Source organism: Coptis chinensis, chromosome 2, assembly GCF_015680905.1.
Source record: "Coptis chinensis isolate HL-2020 chromosome 2, ASM1568090v1, whole genome shotgun sequence".
In the NCBI taxonomy this organism is placed as follows: domain Eukaryota; kingdom Viridiplantae; phylum Streptophyta; class Magnoliopsida; order Ranunculales; family Ranunculaceae; genus Coptis; species Coptis chinensis.
Window position 1 is genome coordinate 70,830,263 of NC_141457.1, and position 16,931 is coordinate 70,847,193.

General features: G+C 36.2%; 2 protein-coding genes, 1 long non-coding RNA gene and 1 pseudogene across 4 annotated transcripts; 2 read left to right on the forward strand and 2 right to left on the reverse strand.

Moving 5' to 3' along the window:
• Positions 1 to 434: 434 nt before the first annotated feature.
• LOC147517534 (kinase family with ARM repeat domain-containing protein) lies at positions 435 to 7,325 on the forward strand. Its single transcript, XM_086589700.1, has 10 exons — positions 435 to 641; positions 743 to 832; positions 916 to 968; positions 1,051 to 1,126; positions 1,736 to 1,797; positions 1,879 to 1,957; positions 2,075 to 2,134; positions 2,293 to 3,945; positions 4,429 to 5,298; positions 5,887 to 7,325. Exons 1-10 carry the CDS (start codon positions 594 to 596, stop codon positions 6,991 to 6,993), a joined length of 4,098 nt encoding a protein of 1,365 aa, XP_086445826.1. The 5' UTR covers positions 435 to 593; the 3' UTR covers positions 6,994 to 7,325.
• A 1,133-nt stretch (positions 7,326 to 8,458) lies between these two features.
• On the reverse strand, positions 8,459 to 10,293 carry LOC147517535 (dolichol-phosphate mannose synthase subunit 3-like; annotated as a pseudogene). Its single transcript, XR_015211464.1, has 3 exons — positions 9,651 to 10,293; positions 9,452 to 9,559; positions 8,459 to 8,669 (listed from the first exon to the last, which is right to left on the reverse strand). The product of XR_015211464.1 is annotated as a dolichol-phosphate mannose synthase subunit 3-like (transcript).
• Positions 10,294 to 10,683: 390 nt separating this feature from the next.
• LOC147517536 (uncharacterized) lies at positions 10,684 to 11,884 on the forward strand. Its single transcript, XR_015211465.1, has 3 exons — positions 10,684 to 10,906; positions 10,985 to 11,086; positions 11,693 to 11,884. It is a non-coding gene; the product is annotated as an uncharacterized LOC147517536 (long non-coding RNA).
• A 517-nt stretch (positions 11,885 to 12,401) lies between these two features.
• LOC147517537 (acyl carrier protein 1, chloroplastic-like) lies at positions 12,402 to 16,645 on the reverse strand. Its single transcript, XM_086589701.1, has 4 exons — positions 16,153 to 16,645; positions 14,118 to 14,225; positions 13,851 to 13,973; positions 12,402 to 12,738 (listed from the first exon to the last, which is right to left on the reverse strand). Exons 1-4 carry the CDS (start codon positions 16,213 to 16,215, stop codon positions 12,616 to 12,618), a joined length of 417 nt encoding a protein of 138 aa, XP_086445827.1. The 5' UTR covers positions 16,216 to 16,645; the 3' UTR covers positions 12,402 to 12,615.
• Positions 16,646 to 16,931: the final 286 nt, after the last annotated feature.

The window sequence follows — 16,931 nt, forward strand, 5'->3', positions numbered from 1 at the left end:
GGACTAAAATATCGTCGATATATCTGATATATCGCTGATATATATCGGTATTTTGGTACACCGACATTGATATTTCCGACATATATCCACCAAATATAGAAACCTTTTTTTTTCCGATATGAAACTTTATATCGCCGATATAATTGATATTTATGATATAATCGATATATATCGGTTGACTTTTTGACCATTTTAAAATATAAATCCGATATTTACAATATATTTCCGATATATATATGATTTTCTGATATTATATTTTCGATATATCCGATATTTTAAATAGTTTGGACTGGTTACCAAAAAAATGGATATATCCGAAATATATCGGTTTTTTGGTACACTGATATATTCATCGATATCGATATTTTGGGCCTTGGTTTGGACTGTTAACCAAAAAAATATATATCCGATATATTCATCGATATCGATATTTTGGGCCATGTTTGAAAGTAATTAAATGTCGGAAGAAAATACGGAGTCGAGTTAATAGTAGAAGAGAAGATGGAGTAGGAGATCGAAACTCAGAATTTAAATTTTTGTCTCCCGCTCCAAAAAAAAAAAATTGTCATTCTCTCTCTGAAATCTGAATCTGAATGGAGCGGTACCATATCTACGAAGCAATTGGGCATGGAAAATATTCTGTAATAAAACTTGTTTTATGAATTATGAATTATGAATTATGAATTATGAATTATGAATTATTAATTATTAATTATTATGTGTGCTGATGATGATGATGTAGAATGTTTACAAATCAAGGAAGAAGAAGACGATTGAGTATTTCGCTTGTAAGAGTGTCGATAAATCTCAGAAACCCAAAGTCCTTGAAGAAGTAACTTTATTCATTTCTGTAAATCATCGCTTATTACATGTTAGTTGTATGATAATAAATTATATATGTTTCATATCATCCAGGTCCGGATTCTTCACTCGTTAGAACATGCAAATGTGCTCAAGTTTTATTCCTGGTAACAAGATTACCTATTTACCCCTCTAAATCAGCTTGTTTTCATTCTCTGCCTTATTTCTTCTCTAAATTCTACACATCAGGTATGAGACTTCAGCCCACTTATGGTTGGTACTGGAATATTGCGTCGGTGGCGATCTCATGACTTTGTTACGTCAGGTACCTGTTGTTGTTTTTTCATTAATACACAATCAGACAATTCCAGATAAATCTATTTCTCCATCAGTACAAGTGCGTTGTATATGAATCTGTTCCTCTCATCCATATCAATGTCCTTGTTTATGCACAGTATCACGGTTCTTGGCTAAGCTCCATTAATTACGGTTGGAATCCATTTTACAATAAAATCGGAAATAGGGTGTTGGATACTTGGATGGTGAATGTTGAGATAGTAAGGCTTGTGAAAATAAGAAATAAGAATCACATTGGACTAATGTATGTTGGTCACCATATCGTTTCGTCTTTTATGTGTATTTCATTGCGATTGAAGCTTAAGAAGAAAAAAGGGAATATAAGAGAAAACAATTCATTAAGGAAGTTGCACGTTTTAACTAGTGAAATTTTATTATAGCTAATCAAGAAGAAAGTTGAGAGAGAAAAGAGGACGGCTTAGTTAGGTTTCAGCCCCTCCGCCAGCTTCCGCTGGCTCTGTGCCCCTTCTGTGACGGCTTACAAGAACTCTAACATAACTCTTAACACCTTAGCTTTCATGAGAGGTATCAATCATATGTGCTATTTGATAATTGGCATGTTACTACGGACTTGCAGGATGGCCAGCTTCCTGAAGAATCTGTGCATGACCTTGCTCGTGACCTTGTGAAAGCTTTGCAGTAAGCTCTGATCACATGCTTAATATTCTTGATTGTGCGTTCCATACTAGCCTACTTCTCACTGCTGAAATTCATGTGCAGGTATTTACATTCAAAGGGAATCATCTACTGTGACTTAAAACCTTCTAATATCCTACTAGATGAGAATGGTCGCACCAAGGTAATCCTTTGGCTTTCCCTCTGTACTTTGACTATCTCATATCTGGAGAGAGTCTTTTTACTTTTCTAGCATGGATGATTGATTTTTTTGTTTTTTTTTCCCTCTTTGGTGGTGCAGCTTTGTGACTTTGGGTTAGCAAGAAAATTGAGTGATATATCTAAAGTTCCTTCGTCCCAGGTTTGTTCTAGCAGCTTATTCTGACTTTTGAATGAATGCACCTTCTGATAGTCCATTGTCACAATAACAATAGTTGGTTTTTCATACCAGAATAGATGGAAAAATATATTTTTACTAACTTCGTTTTGCCTTCTTCTTTTTCTTTTGCATATAAGTAGCTGCCACAAGCAAAGCGTGGAACACCATGCTATATGGCACCTGAGCTGTTTCAGGATGGAGGAGTCCATTCCTATGTTTCTGATTTCTGGGCACTTGGTTGTGTGTTGTATGAGTGCTACACAGGGATGCCTCCCTTCGTGGGGAAGGAATTTACTCAGCTAGTAAAGTCTATTCTTACTGATCCAGTTCCACCTCTTCCTGGTAATCCAAGCCGATCTTTTGTCAATTTGATCAACTCTCTTCTGATAAGGGACCCAGCTGAAAGAATACAGTGGCCTGATCTTTGTGAACATAGTTTCTGGAGAACAAAGTTTACCCCAGTTCCTCTACCTTCACAGCCTGCTTTCGCTGGTATGATTGAACTTTTTGCTGAACCATATCTTTCAGAACGCAATGCCGATAAGCCTGTGAACAATAAGACACCCCCCAGATCTCGTGAAAGAACTATTAAAGGGCGCATTAAACAGGATGATAATTCTGCTTCTGGGCTGCGAGGCTTTGAAACGCCAGTGAAGAATGTGACGAATGGCTCAAAATATCAAACAAAAGCTTATGGTAGGGATGAGAAGCAAAAAGAGATATCAGGTGCTACAAAGGGAGTGAATCTTCTAAGGCTCTCAAGGATAGCGAAGACAAATTTGCAGAGAGAGAACGAGAAGGAAAACTACCGAAGGCCATTGCCTAACAACTCTGAAAATAATACAGATGTGAAAATTGATAACACTGATATGGAACTTGATTTTGACGAGAATACCCAGGATGATACTCAAGAAGAATGTGATGGGCCTGAGACGCCAATTTGCACTCCTGGAGAGAAAGCACCAACACAAAATCCTGAACAAGTGCAAACTGAAGTGGCTGATCCTCAGGCAAACCAATTTGATGCGCAGCTTGAGATCAATATGGATCTTTCTGATGATTCAAAACCACTTGAAGTGGAAGCATCTTCAGAGCATGTTGAAGTGGCTGCTACGCCACCTAGAGTTGGGATTCAACGAAAAGCTCAGTCGGGTAAAGCTGGTTCTGGTAGTGGCCTTGAAGCTGACCATTCGAAGTCATCTAATAATTTCTCACAGGTGCTTTGGCACCCATCTGATCTCACAGTCAGACCTGTAATGCCGAGCAAAAAGAGCGACAAAGGTTTAGAAGCAATGTCTTTGCTTCCCTTTGATGCATCCACAGCAAATGAGTTTGTGAAGTTACCGAAAGAGCAGTTGGACGCTCTCCACAATCGTATCGTATCCGTTTTATCTGGTAATGCTTGTTCTGGAGAAAAGCAAAATGTGATCAGATACTTAGAGATGTTAAGTGGGAACAGTGATGCCGCAAACACCCTCACAAATGGACCAGTTATGCTGGTTATTATCAAGCTGTTTCGACTATCAAAGGCTTCCATATTGCGTGTTCAACTTGCATCAGTTGTTGGGTTATTGATTCGACATTCTACCTTCATTGGAGATGATTTGGCCAGTTCTGGACTGTTGGGAGCATTGACAGATGGCCTCAGAGACAAACAGGAAAAGGTGAGGAGGTTTTCTATGGCTGCATTGGGTGAACTCCTCTTCTACATATCCACTCAAAATGAGCAGAATCGTGATAGTAACAATCTGGAGTCTCCATCAAAAGACAGCCGAACTGCATCTGGCTGGCAGGTTTGCTTTTTCTACCCTGTTGCACTAATTTGCATATTCGTAAGTTATTGATGCTTTAAAGGTTTATTAGTAGACATTCTTATGGATGAAGAGAATGTCCATGAATTTCATTTTATGGGCAACTTCTCTTTCCATGATTTGGTGGGCGCGTTTTGTTCTGAACTGTACCACACAGTCGATAACATTAGGAGGAGAAACACATATCAATCACGGGGAGTATAATTTCCTTATTTCTATATTTTTTGACTGTGATTCAACTCTGAAAGTGTGGCGTTCCCCTTTGTCATCATCACAAAAGCTCCATTAACGCTTGCTCATTTGGTGTATTTTCTTTGACCTGGAAGTTGGCAGTTCTCTCCTCATTTCTTTTGTGTTGTTGGAAAGTCTTTACCCTTTTTACTTTTATTAAATTAGACTACTTTTGAGATAAGTTTTTGTGAGTACATTATACCTTTACTCATGTATATTTATTCTTCTATTCAGGTTCCTAGTCCAGTTATTGCTTTGGTGTCATCCGTATTGCGGAAGGGAGAGGATGATATGACTCAGCTATATGCTTTAAGAACAATAGAAAACATTTGCAGTCAAGGAGGTGACTGGGCTGCTCGTTTTACCAGCCAAGATGTGCTCAGTAACCTGTCTTACATTTTCAAGGCTACCATCAAACAGGAAAGCACGAGGCTCACAGCTGGGTCGTGTTTGGTACGTCTGGTACGTTTCAGCCCTCCAAGTATACAGTCGGTCATGGAGAAGCTTTCTTTCAAGGACACTGCATCTCTCATTGTCAAAGGCAGCACTCGGGAGCAGCAAATCAGCTTGAACCTTCTAAACATGGCCTTGATTGGAAGCCATATGTTCACAAACATGGGTAGGCACCTTCTGTCTCTGGTGGAGGAGAAGAATATGGTACCAAGCCTTGTATCTCTTATTGAGCAGGGAAGTGAAGTTCTCCGGGGAAAGGCACTTGTATTTGTGGCTCTCCTTTGTAAGAACAGTAGAAGATGGTTGCCACAATTTTTCTGCAATGCGAGGCTATTATCTGCAGCAGAACGTTTGGCAAAAGAGAAGGATAGCTATGTGCAGCAATGTGTGGATGCATTTGTTCAGGTTGTTGCTAGCACTGTGCCAGGATTGCTGGAGACTATAACTGGTGATGTCCAGCAAATAATGGGAGGGAGACGCCATGGGCATATTGGTGCTATGACTGGTCGAGGCGCTTCGAAGCCCAGCTTCCACTTGTTTCCTGTGATACTCCATCTTCTTGCAAGCCCTTTATTCAAGAACAGAATTGTGAGCCATCATGTAATGCAGCAGCTTGCCAATCTCATCAAGCTTGTGGAATCACCTTTCCAGGTATGAAGTTATATCTTTGCTTGCATTTTTTAAATCCACGGAGATTCATAACGTAAAAGGCATGTAACTCTGGAATAATTTTACAAGGTCCGGACATAACCAACTTTTGCCTGCCTGCTTGCAAGGCTGAAAGTATGCCGATATATGGGTATATATTGGAAATATATATATATGTCAAAACTTTGGGTAAAACTGAATTTTTATATCCATAGATCATCTCCCTTCTAATATATTCTGTCTCAGCATGGCTATATCAGCTGATATTCTCTAATATATAGGTGATTTATACGGAGTTTTGAGGTCCCGATATCAATGGATTTTTTAGCATTGCTTGCAGTAAAGTTGGTTGAAATTGACTTTTAGACTGGTTTTATCAGAAATGCTAAAGACAAGGAAGCATCTTCTACTATTCCTTTAGTTTCCTTGAAAAGTTTGCTGTTTTTTGGTGACTCAACTATCTTTCTAAAGACATTTTAATCATCAAGTTTTGTAAACTTAGTCTCTGTTCTTAACTCTTGCAAGGTTCTTATAAGCTTGTTTAGATCTTAACACAGTTAACTATACATATTTCAACTTGTTAAATTGCAGGGTAGGGATGACTTCCAAATCACTCTTCTGCGGATTCTTGAGTCCATTACGGAGGAGCCATCTGTCGTTCTGGAAGGTCCTAGTACTTTCATCAGTCAGCTTCTCCCTAGTTTGTTTGTGCTGTACAAGGGCAACAAAGATGGAGATGTAAGATTCTTGTGCCTGAAAATATTATTCGATGTAATGGTTATCTTCTTGAATGAAACATCAGTGGAGCAATGGTCAAAGGATTTAAAATCAGTGTCTAATGCTCATTTTCTCCCCCTCTATCCTATTTTTATCGAAGACGAAGATCCGATTCCCATGTATGCACAGAAGCTCCTAGTGATGCTCATCGAGTTCAATTACATCAGAATTTTGGACATTCTGGATTCTAAAACTGTATCACAATGCTTTGAGTTTTTGCTTGGCGATCTCTCCAGTGCTAATGTAAGCAATGTTAAGCTCTGCCTGGCTCTGGCATCTGCTCCCGAGATGGAGACCAAAATACTATCTCAATTAAGAGTAGTTCGAAAAATTGGTAACCTATTGGAATTTGTGAAGGCAAAGGATATGGAAGATTTTCTTGAGCCAACTCTTGATCTCTGCAAGGCTTTTCTTGTACGGGGAATGGCCAGAAAAGGGTTTGTCAATTCAAAAGAACCGGCTCTCTTATCTGACAATCCCTCTATGAATGTTGCAGTTGATCCGCAGCAATGCATAAAAGATATATCCGACTTTGGTAGTAACATTGGTGTCTTTCTGGAGTTGAGTGGCTCCCACGAAGTACAAACTGCTGATTTAGCCTCGGAGTGTGTAATTCTATTGCTTGAGGTGGCCCCGAGGGAAGCCACTATTGGACTGTTAACAAACCTTCCCAAGGTTAGTGGAGTTCTTGAATTATCTCGCCAGGTTCTCTCTGGCTTGCTGTTGCAACGCATGCTGCATGCTCTTGGTTATGCTTGTCGGCAGTATCTGTCTCAGGCAATGATATTGTCCATTTCAATACCTGATATTACTAGAATAGAAGCTGTTGTTTCTGATCTCAAAAACTCTTGCATAACTGGAGTCGCCAGTGCTGCTTCAATTGTTGTTCTTGAGTTGCAGCGGCTACCTCGCTGCATCTGAAGATCAGTTGTCCAGTGATTATGGTGCAAGGTTTGACTTTGTATCTGACCCTGCTCAAAAATTTATTGCATATGCCGGGTCAAAGAAAGAATTATGGCTTTGCCAGACTGATGCAGGTCTTTTGTTCTAGATATGACTGATAGGCCAAACTCAGATCTCCCCAGTTTGTATAATCGTTACAATTCTTTCGAATCCTTTTATGTCATATATATTAATTAGTGTAATTCCATTTTGTTAAGGTTGTTCCCTCGAGAATCATCTATTTGAAGGAAACGAAGTGCACTGTATTTGAAATTAGAATACTATTTGATATACAGCAAATATTTTGTAAACGGATGATGCAGAAAGTTCCACTCCCGTAGCATTTAAGTTGACAGAATATCTCCAGCCAAATCAATTAGTTATGCTCTTCCTCCCTTTCCACCTTCCATCCCATTACCTGGATTCTTCACCAGAATCAATTATATTTGTGCCTAAAATCATTATTTGAGAGGGAAATGATGGTAGAAAAACTTAAATTTCTCCATGCTGAATTTCCAACAAAGACGACAATATAAAGCTGTTTAGGAATTAAGGAGGTTCAATGTAAATACTTTGCCTGCAGAAGCTCAGCTTGGATACTCTTCAACGTTAGGGAAAAACTTGTAGGTTTTGGTTCGTGTTTGCTTGCTGTTGGTTTCAATGTCTAATACTCATGGTGGGATGTTTCAGTTTCTGTCATCTTAACAACGTACAGATGTAGTCAGTCATATACTATTATCTGATAGTACTCATCAAATACCTTGCTACTTTTGATAGGATTGAAGGAAAGGGTGGTGCTGCTGCGGCAGACGGAATAAATATGGGTTTGTTGTGGGAGCTTAGTTCAGACGATTCATAGCAAAGAGTGTAGATGAAGCTACATTTATGGTAACTAATCTGGTGGATTAGTTCATCAGTTTATCACTTGAAAACGAAAACAGAACAGTAAGGCTAATATCAGAGAAAATTCCCTCTTGTAATTGGTCTCTGAGACGCATATGCGTTGTGAGTTGCATAATGTAAATTGGTAATTCAGTTTTGTTAGATTCTAGTCGGTTAATAGGGCTTTCAGTGGGAATCATGGTCTTTGAGACAAAAAGCCAGGGATGGTAAGGGTGCAAGACCACATCATTATCAGAAATTCATGATCAATTGGACATTTTTTCATTGGATTGTATTTTATTTTCGTTTTAAACAAATCAACATTCCACACTTTATTGTATGCGAGTATGCGACCATAAATACATTCATGTCACAAATCAGGTCCCCAACTCATCCACATCTACATAAATTTATCATTTGCATCAGTTCTAAAATCATACAAATCAAGAAGCTCGGGTTTACTGGAAAGCAAAACTCTTTTCAAGAAAGAAAATATTTGGAAGATCTAATGAAAAAACACAGCTAGGGGTAATCAGTTTACAAGAAACTCACAAACAGTTCATTTTCTAAGAAATCACTTTCAAATGGATTTCTCTTCTGCTAGGAAGTAGCTGTGCTTTTTCTATTAAATACAATGAGAATTATCACAGCAAAGATCAACTCCTCTATAAGAATAAATTGCATTTTACTCTAAAAATACACATGAAAAAAATTTAATCACTGCCAACATCAACTCCTCTTTGCTTCAAGAAATCCCTAGCTTCTGCAACATCCTGCACAATAAAGTTTCCTTGAGCCCCATATGTAAACCAAATAGTGTAGCAGTGAATATTGTGTTGAATCAACACGGAGCATTGCCGACTCCACAAAGACCATAAACCACACACACACACACAAAGCATGAGCAGATTGGAGACTATAAATCATGGATTAGCTCTCTGCCAATGCTAACTAAGGACATTCTTATTAGCAATAACTGTAGTTTTTCAGGTCATGATGTGATTATCTATTTCAAATATACGACCAATCATTAACAAAGAGAAGAAAGAAGAAAAATATACGAGTGATACATTATTGTCTCTTTTCTACCAAACTCTGTATGCATTATACAGATAACGTAACGGTATTCACACTCAGTAAGAGAAGTATAGAGTGAATGTGCTTCCGAGACTTTAGTGGAATAGATGGGATATGAATATGTGCAAGTATCAAGCACATACGTAAGTCCAACAGTGGCTAAGCTTGATTTAGGTAAGAATTTGTAAAATATGAGGTTGGTTTTCCCGAGAACATGCAATATTGGCACCGTTGGAAAACTTAAACTTATAGATCTAAATTGGCTATGAAGGCATTCCTCACTATATAGAATGAATGCAGCAGACATATGATGACAAGATTTAATTGCATCAAAGGGATTTTAATTATTATTATTATTTTTTTATTAGGAATATGTCACAGCACCGATATATATTCATCAAATTATCCTCCAGTGAATCAGATAATAATATAAGTGAGAATAATAACAAAGGAAAATCAATTCAAAAAACTGAAAAACCTTTTGTAATAGTCCTGCTTCTAAAGGACATGTTGGAAATCTCATCAAACCAACTCCAACTATTAATAGACCGTAGCATCCTAGCGACACGATCAAGTAGATTGGTAGCTGCAAGGCGGCATACAATAAACAAAGTAAAGATAAGAAATAGAAGTAAGTAAGCAAAAAAAAAAAATCCCATCCATAAAGATAAATTGACCATCCATGTATAGCTGGGTGGAACTTGCTGATGTTTCCAACAAACCGATCCAAAAAGCTGCGATAGCGATGAGTATGGATAGAATTTTTATGATTTGGTTCATGTATTCCTTTCTATAAAACAGAATCTATCAAAACTTGAAGTTAGTCTCATATTCGCCGGTGCCCATCCAAACACTAGATTATATTTAGGTCTAACCAAATCTAACTATGCTGAATATGAAATTTTAATTCTATATAAAATTAAAATTAACAGGAACTGGTATTTGAAATATTGACGACATTTCAGCTACTCTTTCTAGATTTTTTTTTTTTTTTTATTATTTTAAGTAACAATCCAAGTTCTCATCAGGAGGTTACCATTTTCCAAATAAAAATTCATTAAACTAGATCGGAATATGTTGTCCACCTAAAATTCAAACTGCAACACTAATGGAAGAGGATGTGTTCCAAAGACCAAGTATTTCTTGATGGATTTGGAATTTTTTTGTTGATGTTGTTGTGGGTAGTGATACTGAGTTATTGAGTTGGTGGTTTCATGAGAGAATATGGACACAAGTGTTTACAGAATTACAGAGAATAATAAGAAAGAGAAGAACGAGAGAATGCAACTTAGTCTTTGCATTATTAAATACCAAGTGATTGCCTCTTGTTTTACCCCCTTACCTGAGCCAACTTATTACACCAAAACTACCAATGATTTTCATTTGAATCCTTGAACTAGCTTGGAAAGTCCAGCCTAAAAGTACCGTTGGGTTTTACAATGAGGACTTCATAACGCTTGGCATCAAAATTGGGCCACCTCCATAGTTACCAAGGGGAAGATCATTCTAGGTGATTAACGAGTTTATCTATCTAATAAGATAGGGTTTTTTTTCCCACGAAAGAACAAAATAACACACAAAGGACGGCCCAGATCTATTTGAGCAAGATCAAACGGCTGCTGAGTGCGGATCAATTATTTTGTTCAAACGTGGGTTCGAACCCAAAAAACATTAATTTCGATTTTTTTTACCAAAAAATATCTTCTCACCTCATTGTCGTTGGGGTTTTATACCATTTCTCTCGCTGGGGTTTTATACCAATACAACACTTAGGTCTCTTCAAGAATAATTGCTAAGCTTTTATCCTGGTGGTGACTATTATCCTGAACCCACTGAAGATGCTAAGCTTTTTCTTGGGAATTTACCTTATGATTTAGATTATGAGAGGCTAGCTATGCTTTTCGAGAAGGCGGGGATTGTTCATAGTGCTGAGGTATGATTTTTTTTTCTTCTTATAGTGTTTTTTGGAATGTGGATAGTTGTAATTTTTGTTTGTTTGTTTGGTTTGTAGGCTATTTACAATAGGGATACTAATCAGAGTCGTGGGTTTGGGTTTGTTACCATGACTACTATTGATGAAGCTGAAAAAGCTATCGATATGTTCAATCTTTATGTAAGTTTCTTTTTTCTTTGAAATGTGTTTATTATTTGGTTTTGTTGCAAAAGTTAGCTACTTTTTGTTTATTTGCTTTGAGTAGGTGATTCTTTGGGCAATAGTTATTTACCCGGTACTCATCCCAAGAATATCTCTGACTCCCTCAAATTCGGAGTTGCCTTACAATTCCCTGTTCGACTAGTTTATGCCATGACAATTAATAAGTCGCAAGGCCAGTCAGTGAAATATATTGGCATTGATTTGAGGACATACACCTGTTTTCAATCATGGAAAACTTTATGTGGCCATGTCCAGATGTATTTCAAAAAGAATATCTGTTTTTCTTCCACCTAATGCAAGAAATTGTACCACAAATGTCGTATACCCAGAAGTTCTTCTCTAAGGACATCGATACCAATGAGAAAAGACGAGTGAGAAATTAAAGAATGTTACTTTTATTGGTTTAGAAATTAAAGAATATGTTGTATCCATATATATGCTATGTAAGTTTTTTTTTAGCATGGATAAATAGATATTATTTCATTTTGAGAACCATCTCTTTTGTAAACAATATGCTAAATGTATCAAGTCTAAAAAAATCATGTGTATGTGGTTTGCTTGCAGGTACTAAGTTAAATTGCCAGAATTTTTCAGCGACATGATTGCAGTCATTGTTCCATGACACATTTATCCATATGGTAACACAATGGTGTGAACAATATGCATAGAGGGGAGAATGAGAGAAATGAGGAACTCGATCAGTGTGCGTGGAATATTTATTTTATTTTATTTTTCTCTTTCGTTACTAGAATTAGTCCCAGGTGAAAAATTATCCAAAGTCTTAATGAGTTGTCTTTTAGGTTTAGAAGTAATTTGTGTTATGTATAAATATGAAGTTATATATTTTGGTATGGTTGATTTATGAGAATTGTATTGTTTGATTTTCAGGTTATGACAAGATTTATGTTTTTGAAATGTTGAAAATACAAAGGAGACTCTGCTGGATTTTTTTATTTTTTTAAAAAAAAAATGTTGATGCTCTTAATTAAAGACTCTCTCTCCTTCTGATATGTATTAAATTAATGAATTTGTAAGGATATGTGTAATGAGTTGGTTTGTGAGAAATAAAATGACATAGAATTGCAATAATTAAACTCACTTGAGTATGCTATGAAATGATTATGAAATATAAAACTGTTGGAAATGGTTATATCATCGATCCAATGCTCTAATATAGAGATGGTCTCTTGGGGTGTTGTTCAAAAATAATGTGTCTAGAGTGCCGACTGGCACGGGCATTCACTAGTAGCTTACCGACAAAGAAGAAATTTCAGAAGGGATAAGAGTCAACATTTTCTATTAAAAAGTAATGTTGGGAAAAACAAGAAAAGGACGCACACACAAGTTCTTCACAATTAGTATTAAGTTCCTCTAGTGATATATATAAGCTATGACAAATAAAAGGAGCTAAGGTGAACAATAAAACTATTAAGTTCCAATCAAATGGCTATATCCATCTCATCGTTTCTGCATATCTGACTTTAAACTTATTTAGTCTCTAGAATTTTCTCGATCAGATCTGCAGCATCCTGAACCGTTGCTATACTCTGTGCACTCTCTTCTTCCACGCTTATTCCAAAAGCCTCTTCAAGTCCCATTACAATTTCAACCTATGTGGGTAGTCATGAAATGAAAACAGGACAAATATTAGACACCAGTACGCAACATAAGATACCTAATAAGATGGGTATTGGCAAGGTTACGACCTCCATTTTGTTAGATACGGATACAGAAGTTACTGTATGAACTGTACAACGTTACAATCAAGGCAAACTCTCTTTTAGAAGTTCCAAATGTTCAATCTAGAATTCTAAAAGGTATAGAAAATAAATAGGGTTAACTAGTATTACCCCCACTAGATGAGCCAATTAGGATTTTCTCCCACTAGACGGGAAATTAAGATTCCCTCCTAAACACACGGTCAATTTGGTTTGACCGTTAACTTTTAAGTCAAACAACTGAAAATGACACAAATGCCCCTACCTAATTAAAATTGAATATTTTCCTTTTGAAAACAATGAGGGCATTTGTGTTATTTTCAGTTGTTTGACTTGAAATTTAACTGTCAAACCAAGTTGACTGTGTGTTTATGGGAGAGACCCTAATTCCCATCTAGTGGGGAGAAATCCTAATTGGCTCATCTAATGGAGGGTAATACTAGTTAACCCAAATAAATATAGCAATGTAATTATTATAAGTTGCACATGCAACTCGTGTATTAAGAAGTTTTGGTAAGTATCTACACATAGATACATACCTTTCTTTTGTTTTTGCCAATCATTCAGTGTGTTGTTTCATTCTTGAGCAATGACAATAATAATAATGGAATACACAAATGAATTTGAAGAAAAAGAAAAATAAAAACCAAAAAATAAAATAGATGAGTGACAAGGATATATCCAGGTTTAGTACCACTCATCCACATCGTATAGAAGTAAAATAAGTATCTTTAAAGCAAGAGAAAATAAAAGGTATAATTTATCTTATTTCGTCAAAAAGAAATAATTATTCATAGAGTCAATAAAGTAATTCCTTAGGTAGTTTAAAAATTCATAAACTTCGGTCATCTTAAAGAAGAATTTTGCACAATCATATAATGTACGGTCAATTTTGGTATAAGCTCACATTTGTCGAACTATAAGGTTATACCAAAACCAAGTAAAACGAAAGATGCAACAAGAGGATGCTGAGTAAAACATTCAAGATTGAGTGTTCATGGTACCGTATCAAGAGAATCAGCTCCAAGTGCAGAAAATTTTGAATCACCAGAGAGTGTGGATTCAGCTGGAAGTGCCAACTGTTTCCTTACTATCTCACAAACCTTTTCAACCGTCTCTGGTTTGGCCTGCCCAGAGACATTCAACCTCAATATCATTGCTCCATCATTAGTAAATACAGATATTTCACATATAGTTAATATGTGCAACGACAAAGGAGAAAAAGGAATAATAGAAAATGCGAAAACAGACTCATAGTTTCAGAAACTTACTGCACAAGAAACCTTAAATCGTGGCACTGATCGCATCCTAAGTGAAGGAAACTTTGCCCTTTGAGTGGAAAGAGAAACCGCTTTTAGACTAGAAATCCTTATTGGTGCCTGCTTAACATGTTCAAACACAAGAATGTATCATTGCTTGATACTGATGAAAGATAGCAAACCAAAACATAATACTAAGAGAAGGAACACAAGATGTTGCACCATGTAATACTTCAAATCACTAACTAAAACAAATACAAACAATTGACTTTTAGTGAATAGAGTGGGAGAGATAAAAGGCGTGTCAGACTGATGAAGGAGTAGTTCACCGTCTGAAACAGGTACAAAGAAGTATGCAAAGCTGTTACGTACAGCTGATAAAACAAAATAGTATGTATGCAAAATTGTAAAGCTATCTATTACAATGTCATCCCACCAAGCTGAAAAGAAATTCAAAGCGAAATGGCAGTAACAAACTTTAGGATATGATCAATAGTTTCCATGATTTACTCAGTCCATGGTCTGAATCCAAGCCTCAGTCCAAGCACTATCAGCCCAATTAGATATATACTATGTTACATGGACATGCCATATTTTAAAAATAATCCGTGTCAGATATGTATCCACGTGTCTGTGTCGCGACGACATGGACACATCTTGTATGTGATATACCTCAGTTTTTTATATTTCACTGTCTCAGACACATCGTGTCCGTGTCGAATACGTACATACATACGTGTCCGTGTCAATGTAACTTAGGATACATACAACTCAGATGATTAATGAGGTTCAGCTTAAAAAGAAAACTATGTAACTCGCTTTCTCTAATTGCAATATAAATTTCAAGCTATCAATTCACATCCTAAAATAGATAAAATCTTATAATTTTATTACCCTTGCCAAAATTAATCATCATAATCTTTAAATTAATTAAATTTTATCTTAAATTCAAAACCAATCTTAATAAAAGTGTAAAACCACCTTGAGGTCTATTAATGTCATAAATCTATTTTTGGTCACCAACATCTATAAATACCTCCGTCCATTGGCAATATGGACAAACACACATTAGTAAGCACTCTAAGTTGTCCCAAGAGAAATACACATGGCTAAGTTTTCTTTTACCAACTTCTTCTTCCTTGTTCTTATTGTTTCAGGTATCTAGCTACATGTTTTTTTTTTTTTCTCTCTATCTAGTTTTCGTAACAATATTTATTAGTTAGACAGGCCGAAACCTAACTATCCCATTCTATCATGCTAATCAAATAGTTGAATACATATGTTTTTTAGTAAATTCAAAATATGTGAGTAGTGGCAATTTAGTTTTACAACTTAGTTTTATTGTAATTAAATATGAAAATTCGCTGCCCTAACATTTCTATTAATCTATGCAGCTGCATGTTGTTACAATACCTCAAGCAAATGCTGCAAAATGCCAGGACAAGATTGGTATATTTAAAGGCGGCTGTGATATGCTAGCTTGCTGAGAAGAATGCACACATCGAATGAACGGGGGAGGACTTTGTACTAATACTGGTGCTCAGTATGAGGAGTGTATTTGCGCTCACTTTTGCTAATTTAAGATTCATCATGATGTCTTGTGTATTTTAGAACTTAGTAATAGACAAGTAATAAATAAAAAGTGATTCTTCTTCCATCCTATGTGATAGAACTTCATTAATTTAAACATGTCTAAACAAGTTTTAGCACAATGAAATGTCTCTATGCTTCATCATGCATGTCACACCTTTGCTTTTAAGTATACAAAATAAAAGTAAGTTTCAGCTATCAAGAAACGCTATGATCATCACTATTTTGTGAGTGCAGGTAAACTACTATCACCTGAGATTAATTTTCATCTTGTTTTAGATCACAAGATCAAAACGTAACAGTTTAAAGAATCAATGTTTCTTTTCACGAAAGTAGAAACAATTTGCTTAGTACTCAAAACATAATATACAAAAAAAGAAGATCAGTACCAATATAATATAAATTAAAAGAGATGTAATTATATCAGATGAAGACAAAATAATAATTGCAAGATCACCTTGATTTGCTGAGAGGAAGATGAAAGAAACATGACTGAAGAAGTTCCTGTAAAGGCTGCCATGGAGAGAGAGAGAGAGGTTTGAGAGAAGGCACTAAGATTGTGTGTGTGAGAGAGAGAGAAAAGAGTTGGATTTTGTAGGCGAGTTATTAGTAGTACGTTACGTGGTAGCTATCGAAAACAAAGAGTTGTTTAGGTTCGGCGGGAGACAAATTTGCACGTGGCCAATCATTAGGCGTTTCAGTACATAGAATTTTACCAATCTACCCATGTGAACAATGAGTGGTACACCCTTTATCTCATTGTTCTAGTTGTTAGTTTGTTTTTGAACGTAATTTTTTGACCGTTCACAGCAATTTTGTTAATGTTGATGATAACGTAGTTGAATAAGTTGATATTCATGGAAGGAAGGAAGATAGGGAGAAGCATTTAAATGAAGAGGATGGGTGAGCCTTTCAGTGTGGTTGGGGGTATTTACACTGTTTACAGGTCCTCCATACCGGTTGTTGGCTCGCTTTTATTTATGGGCATTGAAAACTAAGGATCAAAATATCGAATTTGGTGAATATATCGGTGTACCAAAAAATCGATATATATCCGATATATTATAAATATTAGATATATCTAGTTTTTTTGTGACTAGTCAAAATTTTGTTTTGTATATCGATATATTAGAAATATTGTCGATTATATCGGAAATATCGTCTATTATATCAAAAATATCGATAATATATCGGTCAAAGTCAACAATATTTGGTCAAAATCAACAATATCGGTCA

Coding starts and splice junctions, on each gene's coding strand:
- LOC147517534 (XM_086589700.1), top strand. CDS start 594: ATGGAGCGGTACCATATCTACGAAGCAATTGGGCATGGAAAATATTCT. Junction 642..742: donor TTGGGCATGGAAAATATTCT/GTAATAAAACTT, acceptor ATGATGATGTAG/AATGTTTACAAATCAAGGAA. Junction 1,127..1,735: donor TCATGACTTTGTTACGTCAG/GTACCTGTTGTT, acceptor ACGGACTTGCAG/GATGGCCAGCTTCCTGAAGA.
- LOC147517537 (XM_086589701.1), bottom strand. CDS start 16,215: ATGGCAGCCTTTACAGGAACTTCTTCAGTCATGTTTCTTTCATCTTCC. Junction 13,974..14,117: donor GATTTAAGGTTTCTTGTGCA/GTAAGTTTCTGA, acceptor GTCTCTGGGCAG/GCCAAACCAGAGACGGTTGA. Junction 12,739..13,850: donor GAGCTGATTCTCTTGATACG/GTACCATGAACA, acceptor CTACCCACATAG/GTTGAAATTGTAATGGGACT.